General features: G+C 46.4%; 2 protein-coding genes and 1 long non-coding RNA gene across 4 annotated transcripts in view; 2 read left to right on the forward strand and 1 right to left on the reverse strand.

The window, feature by feature from the left end:
* Window positions 1-14,975: 14,975 nt before the first annotated feature.
* On the reverse strand, window positions 14,976-21,295 carry CDKN2C (cyclin dependent kinase inhibitor 2C). Of its 2 annotated transcripts, XM_072867840.1 has the most exons (3): window positions 20,904-21,295; window positions 20,392-20,532; window positions 14,976-16,876 (listed from the first exon to the last, which is right to left on the reverse strand). In XM_072867840.1, the coding sequence occupies exons 2-3, from the start codon at window positions 20,518-20,520 to the stop codon at window positions 16,502-16,504; spliced, it is 504 nt and encodes a 167-aa protein (XP_072723941.1). In that variant the 5' UTR covers window positions 20,521-20,532; window positions 20,904-21,295; the 3' UTR covers window positions 14,976-16,501. The 2 variants fall into 2 exon arrangements, with proteins under 2 accessions (XP_072723941.1, XP_072723942.1); XM_072867841.1 differs by lacking the exon at window positions 20,392-20,532 and having other exon boundaries at window positions 20,904-21,290.
* A 578-nt stretch (window positions 21,296-21,873) lies between these two features.
* Window positions 21,874-24,888, forward strand: LOC140653940 (uncharacterized). The gene is made up of 2 exons (XR_012043281.1): window positions 21,874-22,669; window positions 23,739-24,888. It is a non-coding gene; the product is annotated as an uncharacterized lncRNA (long non-coding RNA).
* A 1,035-nt stretch (window positions 24,889-25,923) lies between these two features.
* Window positions 25,924-27,083, forward strand: part of FAF1 (Fas associated factor 1) — a 179,221-nt gene continuing 178,061 nt past the window's right edge. Inside the window, exon 1 of the mRNA XM_072866708.1 lies at window positions 25,924-26,576. Coding sequence (XP_072722809.1) covers window positions 26,532-26,576 — 45 coding nt within the window. The 5' untranslated portion in view covers window positions 25,924-26,531. The remainder of the gene's footprint in view (window positions 26,577-27,083) is intronic.

Consider the following 27,083-nt stretch of genomic DNA (forward strand, 5'->3'; position numbering starts at 1 on the left):
ATTATATCTAGTTTTGAAAAGGAGCTGTATCAAGCAGATGCTCAGCGAGGCAATGAAGCCCAGTGGGCAGAGTGCTGGACGGGGATTGAGAAATCTGGGTTCTTTTCCAAACTCTCCTGATTTTTGAATGACCTTGAGCTGCCACTTCTCTGTGCTTCAGTTTCACTCTCTGTATGAGGAGGATAATAATCCTCCATAATGATTTTAGATTTACTGAAGAAAGGATCTGTATCAACACTAGGCATTTCTTGCCTTAGCCTGAGCTAGATGCAGCTGTGGTTAAAGTTGGCCAGGATTTGGTCAATACCTCGTGTATTCCAGAAAGTCTGGGAAACTTTGATTGTTAGACTCCTTGCTTTCTGTTGTCTCTCCAAACATATTTCCATGCAAAAGGTCTTTCTTATCTTTCAGACCATTACAAAATATCTCCAGAACATTTCACATTATTTAGTTGCCACATTAATGCTCACAGTTCTTACTAACATTACTGGGAATTGTGATTGCCAAGTGCCTCTCAAGATCATACAAATGATAACTTCACATAGATAATGTATCTTTGACCAAAAAAAGTGTTTTGCAATGTTATACTTAGCGTATCTGGGGAAAATTTGTATCAGTTAGTTTATGTTATATATCAATTGGACTTTTAGCTTGAGTTTAAAACACTCTGATTTAAATGAAAAAAAAAATTATTATATCTTGATTTTACACATTTTGTATTGATATACAACTACAAACTCTGTGCACAAAAAGAACAGTCTACTTTCAAAACTGTTGAATGCTTTGACCTCAAGGGCATAGAAACTGTTGACTCATTGTTTTTACTGCATATAATATTAGTCCTTTGTCACATCCAGGGAATGACATCATCTTCTTCATTGTTAGCAGCAGGTTTGAATAATAGAAAAAGTGCAGCATTAGTTGTCTGCTGTATTTGCTCTTAATAAATGAATGGATATCTGGTATCAAGATTCAGATTAGGATTTTTCAGTAACATTTAGAACAAGTTTGTGCCCAGTCCCCACAAGGACGTTTCCTCCTGCCCACCGTCTGCAGGGCAGGCAAGCTGGCAGGGAGCACCGAGCCTGCAGAGTGAACGTCACTGATGGTACTGGCTTCTCAAAAGCGATAAGGGGAGACGGGAAAGGAAGAGACTAGGCACAGAATGAAACACATCTTTTCTTCAAGGTCAGTTTAATAAAAGGGATCCCTGAACTTCTGGGAATCATAGTTCTCTGGAATCTGAAATTATGAAAGGTAATTCTCTGAAAATAAGTCATCTCTAGGAAATGCTAACAAAATGGGAACCGATTATCTTCAAAATACACCAGCATAAGTATTTTATCCATTCCAAATTTGTATTCATGGCTATCAGTCTTCTACTCCCTACAACTAAAATGTCTGTGTCCTATTCTCAAAGAGTAATTCCCTATTAGAAGTATTTGTTTATGCCTGCCTTCTTCATGGAAGAAGGATACATCGTTATAGGTAGTATTCATGCTAGTGGAAGTCTTCTTTGGGGTGATATGCCCCCTTCTTCTATAGGATTCTGCAGAATTCTTTCATGGCAAGGAAAATTTTAAGTGTTGCTTCCTGAACAATGAATATTCCCAGTGGAACAGAGTTTACTCAGGGAGAGATTCCTTGAGAGTCTGATAAAGTGCCAAATCCTAATCTGTTTCCATTATCCACTGCCTTTAAGTCTTCCCAGAAAAATGTGATGTATTTAACTATAAAATTATACCTTTGTGGTCCCAAAAAGATTTTATGCCAAATGTAAGTTCCTGTGTTCCATCAAACCGGACTTTGAAAAGCTGAAATCCATACAGCTGTGAGAGAAGAACCGAGGCAGCAGGCTGGGAAAGTTGGAGGCAATGGGTTAAGGATCCAGTATTGCTTAATCGCAGAGGCCCACGATTGGCTCCATACCAAGAGTGGACTCAGACAAGGGGTACACACATGGAAATACTTGCTAGAATGCCAGAGGTAAAAAAAAAAAACAAAACAAAACCAACAACAACAAAAAAAACCCCCATGCTGTAAAAGATTGAATTCAGACCCACTGTCATGGAAGCAACAAGGACCTAACATAATGGCCTTTTTGCAACAGACTTATCTGTACTCATGCAGGTAGAGACAGCTGCCTTGCAAGTAGATGGCTGAGGTTTAAGCAGGTGCATCTACCCCAATTCCTATCCCAAACTTATCTTCCAAATTTTGGACTCTCTGTTATGAAAAGTACAAAATATTTACTCTTCTTTTTGCTTTTTTATTTATGTTTCATATGCTCTTGCAATATGACACCTGACTTCTTTTCTCAGTCTTCTGTTCCAGTCTGCAGTTCCTCTTCAGTCAACATTTCCAAAAGATCTCAAGTGGCATGAATTTTGGTGAGGCTAAATCACTTGATTTTCCCTTACCCTATTTAGAAGAAGCTTGACTTGGACAAAAGCAATAATGCCAGCCATTTCCCTTCATCCCTTTAAAATTACTGGCCACCTCTAAAGAACTTGGTCTTTCTTTTATGTCGCTTTCTGACAACTCGCCTGAGTTAAACAAGTTGCTGTGGCCAAATTAAATGCTTGGGAAATAGACTATACGATTAATTTGCAATAGTAACTTGTCTCAGCATCATTTATCTTCCTCTGAAGGGGAGTGCTGGCTCAAGCAAAAGAAAAGATTAACATCATAAAAATATAGTATATATATATTGAAAGTATAGTATATATAAGTGCTACAGGGTCATCTCTGCCTTTCTGAAAAGTGGATGAAAATGTGGTGTGGCAGAGCTTTGCTTTGGTTTTCATAGGTGATACCAAATTTGCCCCATTTATGAATATAATAATAGGACTTGTTAATTTAGACACGTCAGCAGCTTTAAGGAAGAGAATAAAGGTATGTGAACAAAAGGAAAGTTGCAAGCAAAATAACAGCAAATTTTGGAAAAAGAAGGAAATACTTCTTCTGTGAATATGCAAATAAGGTTTCCCATGTTTGTTTAGGGACAGAAAAGACTTGAGGTTTTAAATTCAGCCAAAATAGAAGCTTTCATTTACAACGACATTTGAAATGTTGACCTTGAATATCAAACTCGGTGGCAGCAACTCTCATTTTAGAAGTAAGTGAATATATCCTATAAAACTCAGAAATACTCACAAATGACTGAGTGAAGCATAGCTTACAGAAAAGTTAGATGTAACAGGAGTCTGTCATTCTCTATTTGCTTTAAAATGTCCTTTCCTCAAAATGGACCAGGTCTGATTTAAGGAATTTTTCCTTTTGTGAAAATAGTCATAAAATATGGAAGAAAATACAGAATGTTATTTGCTTCAGTTCATGTAAACTAATCAGGCTGAATGATGAGAGAGCCTTCCTGTAATTCGAAGCACTACTGAGTACTATGCATGAAACAGTGTTCCTCCCCTTGTAAACAACTCGAGCTTTGCACATGTATCGGTGTAGAAAAACAAGTATTGACTTATTCACAAATTACTTTCTAGGCACTGGATTCCCAGAAATGTATTTGTATAATAGAAGCAAATGAATTTGTTGATAATTTAATCAGTTTTTGTTTCATTTTATGACCTTAAAGACACCTTGATCTTAAAAAAAATATGTTCGTCATTTTGAAAAGCAGAACTTTTATCTCAACTCTGATGCTCACTTCCTTACTTCTATTTCCAATATAGATTTTTAACGTGGATTCAGTATGCCCTATTTCATTTTCTTTCAGACTGCCAATTAAGGTGTTTCCTAATATTTTATCAAACAAACACATTCTCTACAAAAGGCTAACCTGTTCTCCTGCTTTTATTATTTATGTATCTTTCCAAAATGAAGCACTTTGAATGGGGTACCTTTTTTTCATGTCCAGTATGGATTTTTTAATTCTGTCATTCTGCAGGACAGTAAGGAGAGAAAATAAATCAGATGTTTTATCAGATTGTGCCTTGATCAGATTTTTCTGTGTTCTCAAAGAGAACAGTGTGGAGCAAGTAAAGTTCCTGCATTTTTAGCTTTGAAAATCTTTTAAAGACCCAACACTAAGAGTGGAGTTCTACTCATCTTAAAAAAAGACTCATATTGCTCTACCATGGTCATACCTGACCATTTAGGATCTCCTGGTATTTAATCTCCATTACATGAATTGGGAAAAACTTATCAGTAAGAGCCAAAATACAGGCAGAATTTTGCCCACCATAATACATCCTATCACTGTCCATCACTGACATGAGTGGGTGATGAAAACTGTCTGTAACTGTGCTTCTGGGTTCATCTTGATATGTGGCAACCTAGGAAATACTGACACTGTGTGTTAGTTAGGTATTAACCATGGTGGGAGAGATGTGTGAGCTTTCACACTAAGGAATTTTGCTGTCTTTGAGGTATAAATTGAAATTAATAATGTTAGTGATAAGTTCATGGTGGCCATGGAAGTCTAAAGGTTGTTGTAGGGCTTGTGTCTTTTAATAGGCAAGTTAGAAAAGGTAGACAAGCTTTTGGGCAGACAAGAAAGTAATGTTGCCTTCCTTGTATGATACTTTTGCTGTAGGCAAAGCATGTTGCAGATTTGTTCTGAACATTAAGTAATCCAAGAAAACAACAGGGCTGTGAAAATCAAAAAGTTAGGCTTTAACTCTTTTCCATCTCCTTTCTTACCTTCTCAAATTATACTGCAAAGATCCAGAGGCTAGACCTCTGGGAAAGCTCCTCAATCTCTGGGGAAAAGTCTGAGGAAGATGTTCTTCAAAATAATTTACCATTTAGCTTCCTCAGTATGGTAGAAGCTAGATACAGCTCTTCTAGCTCCTCTCAGTCCTCCAGGGATGCCTCTCATTTATAAAAGGCACCTAATAACAAGTAAACCTTTTTGAAACATTTGAAAGACTTCCCAGTGCTTCAAGGTAGCTAGTATTCTCATTATTTAAGGTATGTTCCCAACCTGATTTCTCTCTTTTGGTGCCTCCAGTGCAAAATTATTACATTGTCAGAAACAAATCAAGTCTAACTTGTGGGGAAAAAAAATTTGATTCCATCGTGTGTTTCATATTGTACCATTATGAAAATGGTATCTTAAATTCGAATACTTCAATTGTACCATTAGATGGTGTCATTATGTGGCTTGCTAATTGATAGGTTATTCAAATGAACATTATAATTTTAGACTTCTTAGAAGCATCCGTATGAAGAATTTCCAAACTACAGAGAAGTGAACTGGGTGTTAGGAAGGAAAAACATTGACTGAGAATATTTCCTAATGCATGTCACTGAAAAATCGTTACATAACTGCTGTGTGCATTCCAGGACTTGGTGCAGTCTATTTTTAATACCTGGTATGAAAGAACTTCCTGCTACTTTTTCTCTTTGAAGGCTGCTTTGTGGTTCATTAGATCATGTTTTCAGGCCAATTTTTCTGCTATCCTCAAACCTCATTTTTCCTGCTAAAAAAAAGGTGAAACTGTATCAAATGGAAGAAGGTGCTGAGCATAAAATATCATTAAGAGTAAGGTACGTTATGCAAATGTTGCAGTGGTCCCAGAACTAAGCATTGCTAACTCAGGCTTAATATTAAACCTGAAAAGAAATCTGAACATGTTAAACACATGCACTTCTAAGAAAAGCAAAAAGACCTTTTATGCCAAGCAACAGCACCTAGCAGGAATTTTCAGATTTGTGTTTATTAAGCCATATTTTTTAAATTAAGTTAGAGAAGTTTTAATTTCGGACTATTCTCCATACAGTGTTATCACAGGTCACCATTTTGACCACAATTTATATAATCATGATTATTAAGATAAAGCATTTTGCTTAAATGTAACCAAACATCTTCAAACATAGGCTATGCAAGATATTTCAGAATATTTTAACTGCACAGAAAGTTTACAGCATTAGTGTAATTTTGCTGTTAAAATCCTGGAGAAACAGAGACCGATAGAAATGAAATGGCCAGAGGGACCACCATTTTCACCTCGTCTGACTTCCTGCAAAACAAAGGCCACAGGACTTCCTGAATTAATTTCTTTTCAAGCTAGAACATATCTTTTAGGCAAACGTGCAGTCAAATGACAGCAAATCTATTAGATCTGCTAAAAGAATTTAAAAGTATTAATTTTATAGTTAAAAAAATAATGAATGCACTTGCAAATTAACAGGCAGTTCATTGTGTATTAGAAGGGACTTCTGTCACTCTCTTATTTCCATCCATAGCAGAGAAATGGAATGACAATTTTAAATGCAAAATAGCATTCAGTGGTAATTGCTGTAACCGTTGCCACGAACCTGCTCTTGAAATCTCTAGCAAGGAGGCAGCGGAGCGTTTAAGTCAGATGACTGAAACAGGTAATACCCTCAACTGTCCAACCTGCCGCTCTGATGTACGTCACCATTGCCACAAAAGGGAGGTTTCAACATATAGAGCAGCTCCTGAACTGCCTTAGGTTTCACCTTGGTGCATGAAGGCAAACGGTCAGCTCTGGGAGACGTGGAGCACCTTTAGGGACCGATAGGTTATTCTTTCCCTGGGGCTTGTAATGGTAAGCTGCACCAACGAGAGCGTGGGGATGAGGGTACCTGCTTTACTCCACAGGTTTAATCCATTGGCACATGTGGAGCAGAGCCAGGGTATTTAAGAACCCCAGAGGTAACAAAATATTTGGACTTCCCTTACTGGTGCCTTGATGTCCTCCCACCAGAAGCAATTCTTTTCCCGCCCTTCCCTCTGCTGTCTCCATAATGTCTCATCTCCACCGAATACTTTTTGGTCATTGATTTCTGCACTTCTGAAGATCTTTCAAGTTGGTTTTGTTGCCAAAGAAACTGCTCCAGCCCTCAGTCCCAGTGGTCCCAGTGTCAATCCCAGCACACGCCTCCCTCTCCCTCTTCACGTCAGAGCACTCTGGATCATAACGTTTATTTTTAGAGGAAACTTCTTCACCCAAAAATGTGAAATCTGAATTCTACTTATTTCAACAAAGTTGTTATTAAAAAATTCATTACAGGTCACTTAAAAATCTTCCACATTTAGGCCAAAGTCATGGAACTGCTCTGCTTAATCTTGTCCAGTGCTTCATAATAACATCTTGTTTTCAGTTGCTTGTAACCATTTAGGATGGTATTTTCCAAGCCAAGCATCTGCCCCAGGTTTAATTTTTGGCAGTTTCCAGCTAAACCACTGTAGTGATTTTCAAGAACAAGGTTACAAAAATATTTTGCCCATATTAAAAAATAATAATCCAATTGCTTCATTCAGAAGTGTCGGTATCCCAATTTCTCTACAGAAGGCATCTGAAATGGAACACCGTCACCGGTCTAGTTTCATCCATGTACCTTTTGAGCAGCAACCTGGCATTTGGCAGCGCAATTGCTGTGGTTTCACAGATGTGCATCCAAATGTAACAAAGTTATAGGACTCCATAAAATCTCAGTTTGCATGTGATCGGTTAAGAATTGTTAGCTTTTGGCAGCTAGATTTTCCGACGATCAGCCCGTTCTGCGTTCAGTGGCTGTATGGCGTGCAGGCACCATGTGCAGCTTTTTCGCAGAGCAACCGAGTACGCGCTTTGCCCGAGGCAGTGGGGACCGAGCAGCGCTTCTCTGCAATTTCTCCTCCTGCGTGCCTAAGAGATTACTGTCAGTGAGATCTGGGTACCCCTCCTATGTGCAGCATCTCCCTTTCTTCTGTTGCTGCTGAGCAGTGAGAAAAGGAGGACGGGTCACAAAGATGAAGGAGTTTGGGAGGAGGCCTGTAACCGGCAGAGCATGGGAGGGAGCAGAAGGCGAGAGGCAGAAGGAGGAGATGAAGGCAGTGGATGCCAGGGAGACAACTATTATTGACCAGTGCTAGGACTTCTCCTAGGACAACTAGGACATCAGGGACAGAAATCAGTTGTGGAAACAGTTCTTCATGACTAGGAAAAAAAAAGATTATACATATATACATAATGAGATTCTGCTAGGCAATGGGGAAAGGATATGCTATATTAGGTAAGGAGGTTAATAAGCATAATGGAGATAAAGATAAGATGCCGGGGGAAATAATTAAGAAAAAATAAGAGGGTGGATGTGCAGATGAAGGAACGGAAACTAGGAGATGAAAATAGAGTGTGAAGAGTGCAAGAAGGCAGGAGCCAGGGAATGGGGGAATGGATAACCAAAGCGTGGAAGAGCAAGAGCTGGGGTTAACTGAAAACAGCACAGAGGAGGAAGAGAAGGCAGGAGCCAGGCAGAAGGAAGATCAGTTAAGAGCATCAAGGGAGAGAAGGAGTGTGAGTGCAGACTGAACTCTAAGAATAGCTGATTTTTTGAGTCAGACATCAATGCAAATTGTGATTTAGCTGTAATGGTATAAGAATAGGAATTGGGTACTGCTAGCATCTGTAGCCACACTTTTTTTCTTGTTAGAGAGCTGCTTTATCAAATATTCTGGATCTCTTGAGCCAGAGCTCCAGAGTTAAGGTGACTGCATGTCACTATCTGTTTACTTTTCAGACTTCCTCTGACTTTATTAACAAACATTTGAAGTGCCTGAAGTGCAATATGCTTTTTTTTAACCACAGTAAAAAACATTTCTGCAAAATACATTTGAAAATATTTTAAGTAATTTTAAAATTATAGGTAGGGCTGCCAGCAATGCCTCTCACTGGCAGAGCAAAGCAAGGCCCTGCTCTTAGCTCGATGGCCTTTCACTGGGGGTGTTTGTCATCTAAGAGGGCTTGCACCATCCCCACACTCACTAGGCACGCTTCATCACAGGGATGAGCAGCACTGCCTTTGCAAGTTTTTCTCCCACCAGCTAGGAACACCACCACCTGGAGACATGGGACGAGAGAGGTGGAGAGGGCTGGGTGTGCTGGGTGGCCTCTGCATGCCCACGGGCAGAGCAGAAGTAGAGGTCACTCGAGCAGGACCCAGGGAGTGCAGCAGCTGGAGGTGGAGAGGGAAGGGAGGTGTCCTGCCCTGTGGTACTGCTAGAGCTGCAGAGACACCAGAGTTACACTCTTCCAGGGGTAAAGTAGGGGGAAACAGTGATATTTGCCTCTAACATGATGATTCAGCTTGCAAGCTGGGATTTCTTTAACATAAATGGCAAACGCTCCCCCACAAGCAGCACGTTTGGTCTGTCATGTTCTCTGTCAGCTGGAAGGCAAGCTTTGCAGAGCTGAGCTGCTTTACTTTCCTTTTGAGAATGAAAGTAGCACTGCTGTCAGAAGATTAAGTTGTTGGTATGTATCAGGTGATACGAAAAATTACTCTGAAACTACAAATGGTCTGACATACATTTATTTTTATATACTTGGGAGTGGTAAGTGTTGATTTTCTCTCTATTTGTCTGTTTGTCATACTGATAGATTAAAAACACAAATTACACTCCTAGTAACTCCTAGGGGTAAGGCTGTTGTTACTACTTGGTTCCTCCTACAGATTAAACAGAGCTAAGAGTTGATACATTGACCTATTGCTTCTTGAAGCAGATCTCTGCTCAAATTCTGACCTACGTCCCAGCAAAAAATGCATTCAATCTTTTCTTAATTTGCAATAGATACTTGTGTACATTACAAAACCATCTCGCAATTTGGCAAATTAAGTTGTCTGTGGTTAGCTCTGGAATTGCAGAGATATTGCAGTGCACTGCAGCATTGCATAACGAGCTTCCCCAGACTTTGCCTTACTCGAGTGAGTAACGGGAATCCTTATCTCTAGCGAGCATCAGATTCATCCCTTTTTTGAGAAAAGAATTAGTATCAAATATACGATGGGCATGTTATGCCTTGTGGCTGCAATGTTTTTTCAATTAACTTCTCTGAATATACCACAATGAAAAGTGTCAGCTTTTTGCCTCAGAGGCCTATAATTAGATTAAATGAATACAGTTAATTATCTACTACCTTCTTTACACAAAACAATATGTTTCTATAAATTAAAATGCTCGTACAGGAAGGAAATTGTTCCTCACTCCAATGTCTGCATACGGTGCTGGATTGTGAATACTGTGAATATATCATAGTGTAGCACAGCTTTTTGTCTGCAGCCCTTATTTTACAGGAGCTAAAATAACATCCGAAAAACCCACAGACACCACACTATTTAGAGCATATATGTTGGTGCAAGGAGGTGATATTATTAAGAGTTACAGTGCTCATGAAACAAATACACTTTTCTCTTTCATAGATGTTCTCTATAAAATTCCCTTAGAGAGATTAAATACAGCTTGCTTTGTGTACCTACAGTCCCACCCTCAAGGACTATGGTATGTCCAGATATAAAGCTGCTTTTTCTAGCAGAGTGTACTTCTCCTTTCAGAAAATTTAAATAAATCCGTTTTGTAGGAAGTCTTTACAATCAACAGCTCGGTTTCCAGGCCTGTTGGTATTCTAGCTAGTGTGGACTGAAAATCTTCTCTGTTTTCCAGCGTTACTAAATATAAGCAAAGTTCATGACCGATCAATACGCTCCCATCCTCGCATGCCTGATTTAGAAGTGCAGATATTCAAATGGTGGTACATCACCTCCTCGGTGGGAACATATCTGAAGCAGAAAGCACTCTTTTTGATTTGACAAAGTGTATCCAAATGTCCCTATTTCCATCAGAATAGATGTTAATAACTTCAGGCCTAAACATGCGATCCTCCTCACCAGAAAATTACGATTAACTTCAGCAGAAGCCCTTATTCCGGCCTGCAGTATACTCTGCATATAAATGCAGCGTGTACCCAGGATTGGTCTTGTGTTTCATTAGGGTCAAACCCTGAAAAGCTTTTGAATACTCAGTGTTCCTACGGGACATCGCATTTTGTTGTGGTTTGTGCTGTGTGAGTATCTTTTCCTTTAAACGTTCATTAGCTCCGTGTATAAAAGTGTTCGTTAAAATATCACTGTGTTGATAATAATCTTAATATTGAGGAGTGAAGAGAGCTGTGTTGCCATCTAAATGCTGCCCAGTTTCCTGCTCTCAGGGTGTAATGGGAGAAGAGAAAGACCATCCTGATAGGCACTATCTGCTGAAGGAAAACTTTCACCAGGAGCTGTGAATTGACTTTAACCTTTTAGTGGCTGCACTGTGAGGCAAAATGTTTCATGCTTCCTACACAGAATGAAGCTTTTTTTTATTTAAAATACTGATAATACCAGTGGCCCTCCTAATTACTTCTACAAATATCAGAAAGCAGTTACAGAGGAACAAAGAAATGCAACTGGAAACATGGTTCAGTGGTCTTGTACTTCCCTGAAAAGCTGATTATACTTTTGGCTGATTCAGTTTCTTTCAGAGGGAATTTACCCTTTTTGGCAGTTTGAGTTTCAGCAGTGCTGATTGGACTAACGGCAGAAAATGCATCTTGGGCTGAGGAAATTAACCCAGGGTCCTGCGTGCATCAAACTGCATTTTGCCAGCGAGCCCTAGATTTTGTCCTTTAGCCCCTCGGTGTCCCTTGTTTTGCAGGATTCAGAAGCCATTTTAACACTGGTTTGAGCATAGAGACATTTCATTTATGCTTTCGCAGGTGCCTTGCCTAATTCCCTGCTTTCCCTGGATGACTTATCTTTTAGGATAAGGACTAATGAAAGGTCAAGGTTATTCTAAAGTATCCGACACACGAGAGTTCTCTTCCTCGTAGTTCCCTAAGATTAACTTTGTGCGATTATAACTGATACCGTGCTGAAAGGCAATTCAAAAGTCCTGGGAAAAAGTACCGAATGACAAGCAGTAACCTTTAGCACTGTAAAATGTCCCTGGTCATTTGTACTTAGTGCTTCTTCAACATGCAAGAAGCCATCTTACCACCCAGTGCCATGGCAGAAGTTAATTTTTTTCCAGGGGTGCTCCGTAGATTAGGTCTGCAGAGCAAGGCTTGGCACATCTGGCTATCAGAAATGTGCCGTGCAGTTTCCATCCGAAGATAATCTCCTTGCCTCTGTCACACAGAATCCAAGAAGTGTGGATTTCTCCCCCCCCCCCCTTCGCCTGTCTGTCATTTTCAAATGTAACAAAAGGTCATAAAAAGCTCTGGCTGGGAGATACACCTTGCTTCCCATTTTCTGAGGAAACCTGGAGACAAAACCTGCTTCTTTTTGTCTTCTGCGTGGGCTGCGCTGGGAGAAGATGCTTCTGCATCCCTGAAATCGCGGGGGGGGGGGGGGCGGAGAGCCCCGAGCAGCAGCGGGAGCTCCGCCGCCGCAGCCCGGGCAGCGGGCAGCAGCCACAAATATGTGTCATCAACATCCCCCCGGCAGATGCGGGTCCCTTTTCTGTACTCACTGCGGCTGAGGGGCTGCGGAGGCATCAGGGTTAGGCTGAGGAGGCTCCGGTCCCGACCGCGGGGAGAGGGAGGGAGGAAAGGGAGGGAAAAAGCAAAAAAAAAAAAAAAAAAAAAAGAAGGAGGAAAAAAAAAAGGGCGCAGCGCAAGTTGCGAAGAAACGCGGCGGCGGAGGCGAGGAGGGAAGGCGGCGGGGCTGAGCGGGGCGCCCGCGGAGCCGCGGCCGGGCGCGGAGCGCTGCGCGGGCCGGCGGCCGCCCCCGGGGCCGCTGGCGGCGGGGGGCCGAGGCGAAGCGGCGGCAGAGCCCGCGGAGGAAACTAAATAAATAAAATCAGACTGTTATTTAAGGCGCGTAAATTTAAAAATATTTGGACAGGAAGAGAAAGGGGAGAGGAACCGTAGAAGACAACCTAACGGTTTCGGAGCCGGGCCCCCCCCCCCCGCCCGGCGGCCCCGCTCCCGGGCGCTCCCCGGGGGCCGCCCGACCTGCCCCGCATCTCCGCCGGCCCCGACCCTCCCTCCTCCCCGGGGATCCCGGCAGAGCCCTCCGGGAGCACCGACATTTTGAATGCATGTCTTGCGGGGCAGGCTTTTCTCGGGCTCGGTGAGAGATCTTTCTTTCTTTCTTTGTTTCTTTCTTCTCTCGTTCCTTCTTTCGCCCTTTTTTCCCCTCTCCCCCGCCCCTCCGCCATGCACAGGAGAGCAGCCCTCACAAATAAATGCAGACGCTTTCCTCCCCTCGCATTTTCGAGGGAATTTCAGCGCTTTAGTAAGCAGATAATAACGTACGGCTGCTTCTGGCTGCCCAGTGAATTGCCAGGTACATTTGTGGAAGAGACCCCTTTCTTTCTTTCAAAAGCTAAAAAGTGGTGGGTTTCTACTCTTTTAACTCTTTCCTCACGTGGACAATGCAATGGCATTTCCTACGAAGCTAATTTCTTATCCCACCGCGGAATAAAACATTGATTTCATTCCTCTCCCCACACAGAAAACTGGAAAGAAAGTCTTTTCGTGTACTCCAACGTGCAGTCATTTACTGAGCTGAATTCACCTTCAAATACCTTATAATTTACGCTGCCCCGGGTCAGTGCCCGGCCAGCTTTATGCGCCTGCCTTAGCCGTGCTCCTCTCCCCCTCTCTCCCCCCGGATTCACACACCGGCTCTTTCACCCTCGGACGGTCCTGCTGCCACAGACGAAGCCCTGTTCGTTCCCTGCAGGATCCCCTTAGGATCTGCCCCTTTTCCAGAGGAATTCAGCAGCCTCCGAGGCTGGTTTAGAAGCAAAGGTCAAGTGCAGCAGCTTCGCTCATCCGTGGGACGGAAAGGGGAGTGGGCTCTTGCCCCACGGCTGTATTCCCGCGCAGCCCGGGCGCTGTGAATCCTGGTGCAGCTACATTTTATACCCTATTGCTTCACATTTTTCTGTGCTTGCTCTATTTGTTTCTGTTTGTACATCTCATCCCGATACTGTATTGCTTACTGCCTATTCCCGGGCTGCTGCAGGGCAATCTCTGCTCCTGCCTGGGAAGCTTACTTTTTCAGTTGGTTTATGTCTCAATAAAAGCTCTCAGAAATATTTCGTTCCGTCTCGCACGCTGCAGTTTTGCGTCTCCGGGTCGACCTTACTGTCGACATTTTCACAAATATGCCAAGTATCAAACTGGACTTTCTGATGTTGCCGGGCTGGTAGGGAAAAATCACGCAAGTAAATTTCTGAAACCACACCCGATGTTAGAATCCTTTTTCGCTAGAAAGGTGCCCTGTTAATGAGATTTGCTTTATCTTATTTGCTCCTCGCTCACCAGATGTGAAACCTTCTGCAGGACAGCAGGCTGCCAGCACAGCCCAGCCCAGCACCGAGGCACGTTTTGTCACCTGCAAACCCCGAGGTGCACCTAACCCACCAGCCGATTTATTTCTTTGCTTTCCCCGAGGCTTTTTGTAGTAACTATTAACTTCCTGGGGCAACAGAGAGTAATTTTCGCTCTCAAAGTATCTAACTAGAAATTTCCATTTCTAATATTGTTTCCGCTAAATGGGGGGGTTTACAGAGAAAATGCAGCAGTAAAAGCAAAGAAAACGCACTTTTAAACGAGACTTAACATCGCCCCTGACTCAGCCGCTAATGCTGTAGGCACGGCCGTGGGGTACCACGTCCTGGCTTTAAACTGAACTTCTGGCATGCAATGAAAGCCGCTATTTCTGACTAGGCGCGGTGTTTTCCTCGGAAAAGCAGTTGTTTCATTAACCCGCTACTTAAACTTCGGCTTAGCGTAAATTAAATGCTGATGGAGCTCACCACGGGTCTGGGATGATTTTTTTTTTTCGTAGCATAGGTGAAAAATAAGTGAGAAAGATGGAGATTACCTTTCGGTGTTCACCTCTGCCGTAGCAGCGAAGGGGAGAAATCCTGGTGGTGGGGCGGATTTCTGCTTTATAAGAAGAGTGCAGGGCACTAGCTGTGGAGAAGGAAAAAGCTTGGAGCATCCTCTGGGACACGAGGAAAGGGAGACGGATAGCAACAGGGAGGGGTTTGGGTCCTTCACCTCGGGGACCTGCGGATCGCGTTGCTCGGATTTAAGATTTCAGATGGTTTTAGCGCTCTTTGTACCCGGCATTTTCTGGGTTTTCTCCCCAGTCGTGCGCCCTACGCGCCGTGCTGCTCGGCTTAATGGTCCCTAGATCCCTTGGGAACAAAAAACGGTAACAAAAACGCGCAAAGCTTCGTATTCCACAGAGGTTTTTAATCAGAAAACACAGCAGTGTGACAGAGCGTATAGTGACCGTGACAGACAGTTTCAGCAAAGTACTTTTTACTTGAAAACGGTAGTAACTGATTTTGTGGGGCTATTTTTTTTTTTAAGAGTTACAGTCTAAACTAATTTACACCCCCTCCTCTTTTAAGTGCTACTTTAAGTCCTATTCATTTTGCATTGATTTAAAACCTTCTATTTTGCGCAATTAAAATTCGGACTAGTCAAAATAAAGCACTTTAAACTGCCCATCTGTCCAACAACTAGCTCCTGTACCAATGTTAAAAGTTTCATACTAAACTCTTTCCGATACGGTGCTGAGCATCGTTAGCTCCTGTTGTAGCTGGAGAGGTAAATGAGTTTGAGTCTGGTGAATACTCTCAGCTGTATTGCAATGGAAAATTTGCAATGGTTACGTTGTGTTTTAGGTGCGAGCAATAACATAACTTCCCGAATATCAAACGTGCTTCTTCCTAAATGTCACTGTATGCAAATATTCCTGTTTTGTGAGATGCATCTATCATTAAAATAGTTTATTTCCAGGCAAAACAGAATAGTTGGTGGAAAGCAAATATTTCCTAAAGAGCACCTAAACTGCACTCAGCTTATGAAGCGACCAGAAACCTTGTACTGCAGCCTTCGTGTCCTCTTGCCTCTGACAATGCTTCTCTGCTGCTTGTTTTGAAACTAGAAAAAAAGTCTTGTTCAGAGCACAGTAAACACAAACTACTAAACTGAGCTGTTTAAAACCTCTGGCAATCAAAAAAACACCACTTATACTGTTTCTGGTAACTAAATTCAAAACCAGCTTGGTGAAAGTTTAAATACACAAAGGGGAAAAGCGTCCTCTACATTTAGAAAGTAAGTGACCTACTTCTACAAGCTCTTGTTAGTGTCAAAATGCAGCTATGTCCCAAAGCCTCTAAGCGCCATCCTCTGTCCTCAGGCCAAGCAGCCTTTGACTTCCAGCTCTGCCTGAGCAGAGAGTTGCAGGTTACCCCTGAAAAGGCTGTTTTAATCCAAAACCGGACTTCAAACTCTTAAGCCTGACCAAAGGGTGGGGAAAGGCGAGGGGGGTTGCGTTGGGAGGTGGGAGAAATCACCCCTTTTCTTTCCTTTTCTTTTCCTAAAAGTCCAGCAACGTTAAGCGTGTGAATATGTAGCTCTCGTATTAATTACTTAATATGAATGACCTAAAATAAATGGTAAAACTTGATACCGGCAAACTAGGTATGAGCGACCAACATATACATGGCTGGGTCTGTGCGCGTACATGGCAGGTGTAAGAAATTGCTGGGAGCGTGGATTTAAAACATTTCCATTATCTAAAAACCCACCTCTAGAATTTCTTGAGACTTATGCTATCAGCTGTTCAAAAAAAAAAAAAAAAAAACCAGAAGCAAAGTTGCAACAAATGTTATTAAAAAAGAAAGGGGGGGGGGGGAAACAAACCCAAACCAAAAAGAAGGCTGCAAGCCTTAATGTCCGAGCTGGATTTAATTCATGGCTGCCGGGAAGGAGCTGCTGTCCTCCAAGAGCTTCACCACGGCGGATCTCTTGTAGAGCTTGGCCAGGTCGTAGGCGGTGGCCCCCCGCTTGTTCCGGTGGCCCACCTTGCACTCCGCGCAGCCCAGCAGGAAGGCCACCACCCCCACGTGCCCCTCCCGGGCGGCCAAGTGCAAGGGCAGGTTGCCCTCGTTATCCTCAATGTTAACATCAGCCTTAAACTCCAGCAGAGTCTGCAAAGTGTCCAGAAAACCCTCTCTGGCTACATCATGAATGACAGCGAAGCCAGTACTGTCTTTCAGATTGGGGTTTGCACCGTTCATTAGCAACCTCCTGGCGATTTCGGGGTTCCCGAGTTTCATTACCTGTGAAAGAAAAAGAAGAGGTGAATACCGGGGGGGGTGTTGCTCCAGCACGGGGTTTAGCTCCTCAGTTCCTATCTCTGGGTTTTGTCACGGCTCAATCCTCATTTACAACAGAGAGAAGAGCCCCACCGTAAAACTAATGACAGACCAGAACACCGATTTTTGATGTATTTTTTAACTAAACCCGGTGAAATGGTGAGAGATATTATCATGTCGGTGGTAGCAGCTTTCTGCCCCGGAGAGATTAATGTCTGAAACAGGCGGTGTAGAATGGGCATATAATCACCTTTTCTTTTTTTTTAACGTGGGTTATCTGTTTCTTCACATACGAAAATTAAGTATGGTTGGGTTTTGTTCGCCTAAGTATTGAGACACCTTTGCATTACTGTTTAATCTCGTTAAACATCAAATATAGGGTCTCTGAGGAACAGATATTTTACCTCAGCAACAGCAAATGTAGGATGTGTTTTTATAAGCTTTCAGGTGTTTACATTGTCTGTGCATTATCATAAAACAAATATTTGGACTGTACCATAGCTCTGTCTGCTAAGAAAAATAAATGCTAGAGGAAATTTTTCTCCCCAGTATTTGTGTTGCATTATGTCACCCAAAAAGGAGAAGTTAAAAGGAATGTTTCAAAGTTCCAGAAGTTTTCTTCTAAAACCAGTATATTATATTGTGCTTTCATAATTTCACTAGAAGTAAACTGTGGCTATATTCTGTTGTTAAAAACATCCCCTTTTTTAAAAAACAACAACAACAATAATTGGATTTTCTGACTGCTTCTCTCAGGAAAAAAAAAGCTTCTTTAAATTTTCTCGATTGCATCATAATACTGTCATAATTAGAACGCAAATCTCTCTTATTTGGGACTTAACAGCTTGCACCGATTTCCCCCAAATTCCTCATTTTTTGTTTTCTCAGAGACTTTCAAAAAATGAACACGGTAATGTATAATCCCCAGCCTATAGGCAATATTTTCCTGTCCTTGTAATTAGTCTCATTGTAAGTGTCAAATTCGAAAAAAAAAAAATTTTTACATTTTCTTAGAAACGTCCACATTTGAAAATCTGGGTAAAAAAATTTATCTGCATAAATGAGCATTACAGTGCATTACATTTAGCATAAGGTACAATTTCTACAAGGGATTTGCTGAAAAACTCTCCTGGTGAAAAATGTATGTCAGGCTTTTTAAGAAAAGCAAGCTATAATAAATATAATTACTGCAGCGTTTGGACTGTAAAGCAGCCCAGTATATTATATCTACAGACAAGAGCAAAAGTGCAGATAAGACAGGCTGGGATTCAGGGAAAGAGATTCCTTGGTGCCCCAAGGCTTCCAGCTCCGTATGTGCCACTTCTTTCACTTCTGACTAGAGATGGAAGCGATGTAAAAGAAAACAAGGGCATTGTGATCTCTCTTTCTTTAGTCAAATCTGGACATTTTGGTCTCTTTTTGAGAGGCCAGGCTGTATTATTTGTGAATTCAAAACATGTATTTTGTTTGAGTGGGAGTTTTCTGTGTTCAGGCTAGGGGACTGAAGGCTTCAGTTAAAGATGGGGGGGGAGAAAAACCATCGAAAAGGTGATGCTCTTGGGACGTGGGCTACAACTGTACAGCAAATGTGCTTTATTTTGCAAAGTTTCACTTGGGGGGAGAGAGGCAAAGAAGGAGAAAGCATTAACTGAATAAGTCTGATGAAGTGCATAAGGGCAGGACATGTATTTGAGGCCTGCATAGGTACACTTCATCAGAAATAAAAAGTACAGAGCAAGACAAGCTGAGCAGCTGTTTAATCAAACATAAACGCAGAAGAAAAATATAAATTCATCGGTATTAATATAGGAGCATTCTCTCCGTTTTAATTGAGAGAGAGGTTATGGAGAGATTAGCTCAGTTTTGGAGAGTGCACTGACAGAGAGCTCTTTCGAGCATGGCCACGCACCCACAGCACATTTCGGGATGATACATATTGAAAATAAGTCGACAGATTCTCTTGTTTTGATTTTTGTTGTGGTTCATTAACTCAGTTACGATTAGGCAGCGATAAGAAGCATTGTTAGGACACGGATGCGTGTTTAATATAGCTGGGTGCTATGTCATTGTGTAAAATATTCCTTCACTCAGGATACGGCCAGTTAGCTGCTTTTAGGGAAAAAATACATTGCTGTAGGACAAATCGGTTTTCAGCCCTCATCCCGAGGATAAACCAGCTAGCTAAATGTTTCCTGCTTTCTGAAAGAAGTTAGTTTGTGCAAGTTTTTAATTTAAATCCTTTCGCTCTCTTAAAAGTTGCTGCAAGTGCCTGCGCTGCCATGCGATGCCCTATTTAGGTGCTAACAGGACAGAGAGGAGCTCACAGATCTCCAGCTTCAGCGAAATTGTCAAAAAAGGGTCATTCCTGCTTTTTTAGCAAGAGGTGCTTATTTTCCAGCTCCAACATTTTGATGTTAAGCCAAAAAAGCTGTAAATATCTCGAGCACATTCGCAAGCTATATGCTGTTTAAAAACCCAATTTCAGAAGCGATTATCACGGTTTCGGGGGAGGGGGGGAGAGGAGTTAGCAAACGATTTTTCCAATGTGTGAAATTAAAAAGACCTATAGCTCCACTTCCACGTTTCATGACTTATAGCTTAAGTACAAATAACCACACATTTTTTTCTCCGGGTTTCTAAATCACTTCTTTCACTATTTGGTGGGTATTCTAGCCTTTTCGCCGTCATTATCTGATATTACTAAAAGCAAAATCTTTCACCAGCTCCAACAGTTCGCAGTTGGACGAGTTCCAGCTCCTGCCTGCACAGCCACACACTTAAAAATTAGGACATAGCACCCTATACGATCAGAAAGGAAATAACTGGAACCAGTGCCCTGCCAGCCGATCTAAAAAAGCAAATTTTCAAGCCTTAATTATGAATGAAAAGGCAAGTGATTCAGCTGGAACCCTAGCTCGAAGGGCTAACTCTTAATGTACATCGAAGGTCCTCGGTTCTGAGCAGCATGCTTCCCAATGAGAAAGGTCATTCCTCACAAACAGCGTATAAAGGCAAAGTACCGTCTACAGCAGATCCCAGAACCGAGACAAGGCACGCTTTGAAAGCATATTGCAGGAAAAAAAAAAGGAGGAGAAAAAGATAAATCCCAAGCTTCAGAGAACAGCACATTTGTGTTTACAGACCTGCTATGAAACCCTGCTCACCTAAGCTGATTTCTTTTCATCTCAGCTCTTTCATTCCTTGCCTCCTCCCCACGAAGTTACAAAATATTAGCAAACTCGCAGCCCGTCTGACATTGAGGGTGATTCCCCGATTGAAAGAATGGTTTTGACCACTTTTATTTCAAGTACGTCATTTTAGGGAGTTGGAGCCACTAAAGTTATAAAATATGGCATCCAACGAGTTTGAAAAAGCACTCGAATTTCATCCACCAGCCTGTTTAAAACGTTGTCTTTTTTGGAAACCCGGGTCACGTAGGTACCAGTGATGAAATATTTTCTCCCTCTCTGGATACCAACCTGCAGCGCAGTCCTCCCAAATCCATTTTGTGCATTGACGTTTACATTCTTTTGCAACAAATTAGTAAGTTGCACTAGGTCCCCCTTGGCAGCCGCGGACGCCAGCTCGTTCCCAGAAGGCTCGGCCATTCTTTAGGGTGACTGACGATCGGAAAAAAGATGAGATTTTTTTTTTTTTTTTTTTTTAACCAGGCATGGCATCGGAGACTGACAGAAGGATTGGGATGGTTAATCTTCTGGAGTAGACCTTGTAGTAAATACTCGTAAAAAACCTCCTTGCCAAGAGCCCGCCCCTAACTCACACGTGATTATTCAGCAAAACTGCAGCTCCACTTGAAAGAAGATTTCTTTGCTTCCACATATAGAGTAACTCCTATTAAAGACTCTGGCCACTTTCGGGGGGGAACAGATTAGCAGCTATGCAACATATTATATATGTTACAGGTAACATATGTACACGTACACCGGAGACTCACTCAGACCTGAGATCTTGGAAGAAGAAGACAACCCACCCTGTTCACAGTCGGGATCTGAGACTTTAGCAGCAACAGCTCCGAGGAAAAGTCTTCTCTAGCAGTGTGCATCCGCTCCCGCTCGGGATCCCCCCTTTCAGCCCACACCGCCGCCTCTAGTCCGGGCCGAGCAGGGCCGAGAAGGACGAGCCGCGCCCGCCCCGGGCAGGGCGCGGCGGCAGCGGCCGCCCGGCCGCCGGCCTCGCTCCCTCGGCGCTCTCGCTCCCCGCAGCAGCAGCTTCACTCCCGCCGCCCCGCGCAGCCTCCGCGCAGCGGGCGGGCGCGATCCCGGCCGGCGGCCGCCCCCGGCGGCGGCGGCTCCGGAGCATCCAGGAGGGCGGCGGGTCGGCGGGCGGCGGCGGCGGCGGCGGCGGCGGCGGCGGGGGGGCTGCCGCGTACCGCCGCCCGCGCTCAGGGCGCGGGGGAGCCGCGGAGCGGGGCCGTCGCCGCCGCCCGCCGGGGCCCCGCCGCCGCTGCCCGCGCTCCGCCGGGCGCTCCCCGGCGACGGCCGCGCCTCTCGCCCCGGCCGGGGAGCGGCGGGCGAGCGGCGGGCGGGGGCAGGGGCTGCGCTGGTGCCCGCCGCTGCCCCGGCCCGGCCGTGCTCGGCAGCCTCCCGGCGCGCAGTGACAGCCGCCGCTCGCCTCCTCTCGGCTCCGCGAATAAAGCTGCACTTGCCGGTCCGCGGTCGCTGCCTCCGCCCGCGGCTTTGCGCTCCCCCTTTTTTAAGCACAAACAATCGCTACTTCTGTTTCCTACGGACGCGAAGCCGGTTTCTCTTTTTTTTTCTTTCCCCCTTTTTTTTTTTTAACCTCATCAGCTTTTTTTGAAAAGAAAAAAAATTTGAGCGCTTTTTGAGTTGAAACACCCGCCCACATTTTAACGGCAGAGATTTAAGGAGGCGCGGCGGAGTTGCGGCGCGGCCGGGCAGGAAGGCCTGCGGCGGCGCGCACCCGCCCCTCGCCCGGCCCCGGCCCCGGCCCCGGCCCCGGCCCCGGCCCCGGCCCCGGCCCCGGCCCCGGCCCCGCGGCGCGGCGCCTTGTGTCGTTCCCCTCGCCCTGCGGCCCGGGCACGGCACTGCCCCGCCGCAGCCGTAACAGTCAGGGTGCTTTTAGGAGGAGCGCTGCTGAGGCCTAGGGGGGGGAAACCGGGGGGGAAAAATGAAAGGAAAAGGAGGTTGTAGCACCGGGAGCGGCCGCGCCCCGCGGGAGGACCGGGGATCGGGGCAGCTCGGGGGGCGGCAGGGCGGCCTCTCGCCGCGGCTCTGCCCGGCGCTTCCCCCCCGGCGGTCTCCACCTGCCCGCGGGGGGAGCGGACGCGGCCCCGGCCCCGGCCCCGGCCCCGGCCCCGGTCCCGCCGCCCTCGCTCGGCACCCCGCGGGGCAGCGGCTCCGGGGCCGGGGTGCACCCCGGCAGCGACGCGGGCTCCTCTCCCTAAGGACAAGGTCAAGGATGAAGGGTCAATGTCAAGTTGTCTTAACGGTGGAAGGCGGCGGGCCACGGCAGCACTCCTTGCTTTCCGCGTTTCGGGTGTCCTTGATTGATTCGAAAGTGCCATTTTGAGGGGGAAACGCACCCAGCCACCGAGAAGACGTGAGGGCTTCGCTTTTCCTTCAAAGGGCGAAGAAGTGACGACGGTACCGTGCGGAGATTTCATTGCCATTCTGCCTAGCAGCACTGCATGTCTTAAACCGGCTTTAATGGCCGGATTGCTTTAAGTTTCAGGGACCCTCGGGAGGCTGAATTCTGCCAAAGCGAACCCAGCGAGAGGTAAGATGCAATGTCATGGCTCCCTGATAAGCACACGTAACGTATCGGTCGCAGAGGCAATCCGCTCGCCCGTTTTCTGCGTGGACGCCACGAGAAAGTTAATTTGAATGTAAACACGCGTGAGGCAGCTCGGGGAGGTGCGTGAGCGAGGGAACCTGTCTGGCAGCGAGGTCAGGGCCGCCAGCGCTGCCCTGCGCGGGAAGCGCGGCCGGCGGCAGCCGGGCTGGGGCAGGGGGTGGCCGGGGCCTGACTTGCAGCCACCGCCGCGGAGGGAGAACCAGTTTTACAGGGATGAACCTGCAACCCGGGCAGCTGCAGGAAGGCGGTGTGGCTGCTGCGTCTGGCGCTCCCTTCAGCTTCGGTTGCTTCGCAATTACATTTTCCTGCACTGATTCTCCCACCCACGCCTGTTTGTGAGAATACAAAGGTGACGGGGAATGAACCGCCTGCACAGGGGGCAGGGAAGGCAGCTATCCTCAAGTTATCAGCTGACCCCCACTCGCACTCCCACCTTTAGTGGAAAAAACCCGCGCATTTTTAAGGGCCTCATTGCGATAATTCTCGGCCAGAAGTAATAGTGCTAACAGTTTTGTGAACAAAAATACGAATGCTAATTTCCCTCAAAGCTAACTCTAGAAATGTACGTATATAAATAACATCCACGTATTCAAATATAGTTGCTTTTCTGCATAAGGAAGGAATTTATATGCAAAACTTCGAATATTCAGTCAGACAGCTTATAAATTACTTATTTGATGACTACTCAGTGCCTAAAATCCACAGGCTTTGGTGGTGTTACTTGTTGCTAACTTACTGCAGAAGTAGACCTGCAAGTCTTACAACAGTCCCCCAGCATTTTTTTTGTTTTACAGTTCAGAATAACCCCCCCATCTTCTGTTAATCATGCCACATAACAGAAATAATTAAGTAAAGCGTAGCCGGGGTGCTGCAGGCCTCCAGCAAGTAAAGCTGCCCAGCCAGAAAGTGCCGTCAAACCTCCTTCACCGTGCGGGTCTGTCAGAAATCTTTACAGAAAGCAGCACGTTAATCCTAATAATTTCCTCTCAAGCATGATAAAGATACTCCTCCTAAACCAGAAAGATTTGCCGTGATCGGCTCCAAAATCAGCAGCCAAAACACCTTCTGGAGGGAGATATTATCGCCGGGCATTGCAAGGAGTAAAGTAAGCGAATGTCCCCCCGGCTCTCGAATTCGTCTGGCACTCGTTGGACGAAAAAAGCCACCTCGAGTGGGTGGGGGTGAGGGGCCGTGGGGAGGAGGACAGAGACTTTCGCTGTGACTTGAATGTGAACTTCCTGCCCTGTGGGGCATGTGCAGCCTTTCACCTTTTCTTCACGTTCTGGATCAAATCCTTCCTGTTTTGATCTAATATAGATATCATTATTTTAAAGATGACTGTAATAGACGTGAACACCGTGTAACTAATCTTGACAACATACCTATAGCTTCAGTTCGTGCCAGGAACTAATTGGCTTTAATCCAATTGCTAAAACTTGCTTTTCAGCCTTTATTATAGTTACTCTCTAGTAATGTGTGGGTGGATTTGTTTGTAATTTAGCATAGGCTGTCCCTGGCATTGCACCATACCTCGTACCTAGTACAGAACTGTCTGTAACATCAACCTGGAAAGAAAAGGGCAGGTGTGAGGGCAATTCCTTCGCCATCCCTCTGCTCGGTGGTGGGGAGCTCGGGTTTTTCAGCCAACGTCAGCGGGCAATAAAAACCTCTTGGTGAACCCTGCCAACATAAACTAGAGCAGGAACACGATAAAATAGAATATTCAACTTCCCTGACACTCTGGCTTTGCATCGTTAAGTGGCGTTTTACTGCGGCCTCAGCCCCCCTGGAAACCCTGAACGACCCCGCCGCTGCCAGCCGCCCTGAAGCCCACGCTCCCCAGTCGCACCCGCCAACAGGCTTTAAACAATTCCCTGGAGTATTTTTATTGGGAACCCTCCTGAACGTACAGTTTAACTTCCTCTATGCCCCTGTCCGCCGGCAGCGGCTGTGCCCTCTCCCTCCCCACCGACGGACCCGGCCGCGGCGGGCGGTCGCGCCGTGCCCCCCCGCTCCCCGCAGCTCTCCCCGGTGCCAGCCCGGCTGCTGCGACAGGCAGCAGGGAGCTCGGAGTCTGAGAAACTCGTCTGTAACCCTCACGGACGGAAGAGAAAAACAATAAAGAACTGTTTTTCCTAAAACCGGCAAAATAACTTGACTCAAAGATAACCACCACGTAGCTTTATTAGCTTTCGCTAATAAGAAAGGCGCTCGATCTATTTGTGTATATACCTTGGGTAGCTGCGACACCCGTACAAAGAGCTGAGCAAAACATGTTGGACTAATTAGCAAATTGGTGTCCAAATGCGTCTTTGTGTTTAACGCCAGCGACAAGGGGGTCGGTGAACGGCATCAGGTGGTAGGAGGCAGACTTAAAAAGCATTAAGTACAGCTAGGTTTGCATTACTTAAAAACCCCCCGATTTATCTGTGGTGTATAATGCAATTGCATCTTACAGTGCCGGAGTGCTAAGCCTGAGCGAGGGCCGCTGTGCAGATCACGGTCTGTCGGCTCAGAAACCTGTGGAAAATGCTCTTCCTTCAAAAGAAGAACGAAGACGGGGAAAATCACCGTTTTACCGAGCCCCCCGGCCGGTGCGAGCCCCCTGCGCCGGGGAGGTTGGGCTCACTCAGCGAGCACGAAGTTAGGGGTTGTCAGAGCAGACGCAAACCGCGCTGGGGACTGAGCCGCTGCATTCACCGATGCCACGGCGATCCCGCCCGCTCCTCTGTCACGGGGGCGCGGATGGCTGCCCCGCTCCCGCACGGGGAGGCAGAGCCGCCCTCCGGCCGGCGGCCGCAGCGGCCCTTGTGTCCCCCGCGCCCGGCCCCGGATGGCGGGCCCGGCCCGGGCTCGCTGCAGACAGGGCCCCGCCGCCCCGTTAGGCCGCAGCCGGCGGCGGAGCCCAGCCGGGCCACCGCGCGCCGCCGTCGGGCCCGGGGAGCCGCCGCCTGCCGCCAACCGCCGGCGACGGCGCGTCAGCCCCCGGGGCAGCGCTGCGCCCGGCCGAGCCAGGGGCCGGAGCTGTCCCGCCCGCTCGGAGGAGCCGCTCCCCCGCTCTGAGGCCGGGCCGGGGCCGCAGCCGTTGCTCCCCGGAAGCTGAGGCGGTCCGTCCCCTCAGGGAAGGCCTACGCGCGGGCCGCGGGCTCCCTCAGCCGCTCGTCCGGACCGGCCGCCCGTGGCCCCGCGACCCGGCGCGGGCACCTTCCGCCGGGCACCGGCGCAGGCTCTTCACGCACCCCCTCCCCTCCCCTCCCCTCCCCTCCCTTCCCGCCGGGGCCGGGGCCGGGGCCAGGCTCGGGCTCGGGGCCGGTACGGTGGCCGTGGCGGGGGCGCAGCGGCCGCGGTCACCGCGGGCTGCCGGAAAGGCGCGGCCCCACCCCCCTCCCCGGCTTCGCGAGCGCTTGACAGGAGAGTGGTCACGTGCCGGCCGCAAAGCGCCTCTTTGCGACCTCAATGACAGGCAAAATGTGCGACAGGCGCTGTGGAGGCAGGGAGGGAGCGGCGCTGCCTCCTCCTCCTCCCCGGGCCAGCAGCTGAGGCAGCGCTGCCCGCTCCCGGCCCGCTCCCGGCCCCCTGCCCGCCTCTCTCCTCCCTCCGCCGCCCGTCGCCGCTGCGTCCCGGCCGCCGCGGAGCTGCCAGGCGGGGCAGCCCGGGGGCGCCGCGGGAGCCTGAGAGGAGCCCGGCGCCTCGATGAGCTCCTAGCTCCCACCCTGCCCCGTCCTCGCCGGCAGCAGCTCCAGGTGCGCGGGTCAGAGCAGAGCCGGGGACGCAGCTGGCTGCAATGGCGTCCAACATGGACCGAGAAATGATATTGGCTGATTTCCAGGTAAATTTCAAGCCACCGCCGCCACACAACCGTGGCCTCTCGCTGCTTTTCTCTTTCTCCTCGTTGCTGTGCTGCTTGTTCTTTGTGGGAAGGTCCAGGGCGGTGGGTGTGAAGCCCACTCTCCAAAGCCTCCGCTCTTTCTTTCTTTCTTTTTTTTTTTGGTCAGAAATGGGGAACATGTGCCCTCTTCTGTCAAGGTGCATGAACAAAATGTCTTCTTTGACTTAGAGAGTTTCAGTTTTTAATAATAACAAAAACAGCTTTTTCATCCACTTTTTGCTTGTTCCAACCCTCTACAACCACCCAGGCCCTGGGACAGCTGTGAGCCAGCTCTCTTGGAAGAGGCAAATGCCAGGGAGGATACAAAACTCATCACTCCTCATGATTTGTCACAGTGTTTGTAATGAATCACTTACTGGTACTACAGATTAACGCTGAACAGAGGTGTTTCCATTATAGCATCAACACTAACTTCATGATTACCTCAGCTTGTGACTGTTGTAATGA

The sequence above is a fragment of the Ciconia boyciana genome, chromosome 7 (genome assembly GCF_034638445.1).
Source record: "Ciconia boyciana chromosome 7, ASM3463844v1, whole genome shotgun sequence".
Taxonomy (NCBI): Eukaryota; Metazoa; Chordata; class Aves; order Ciconiiformes; family Ciconiidae; genus Ciconia; species Ciconia boyciana.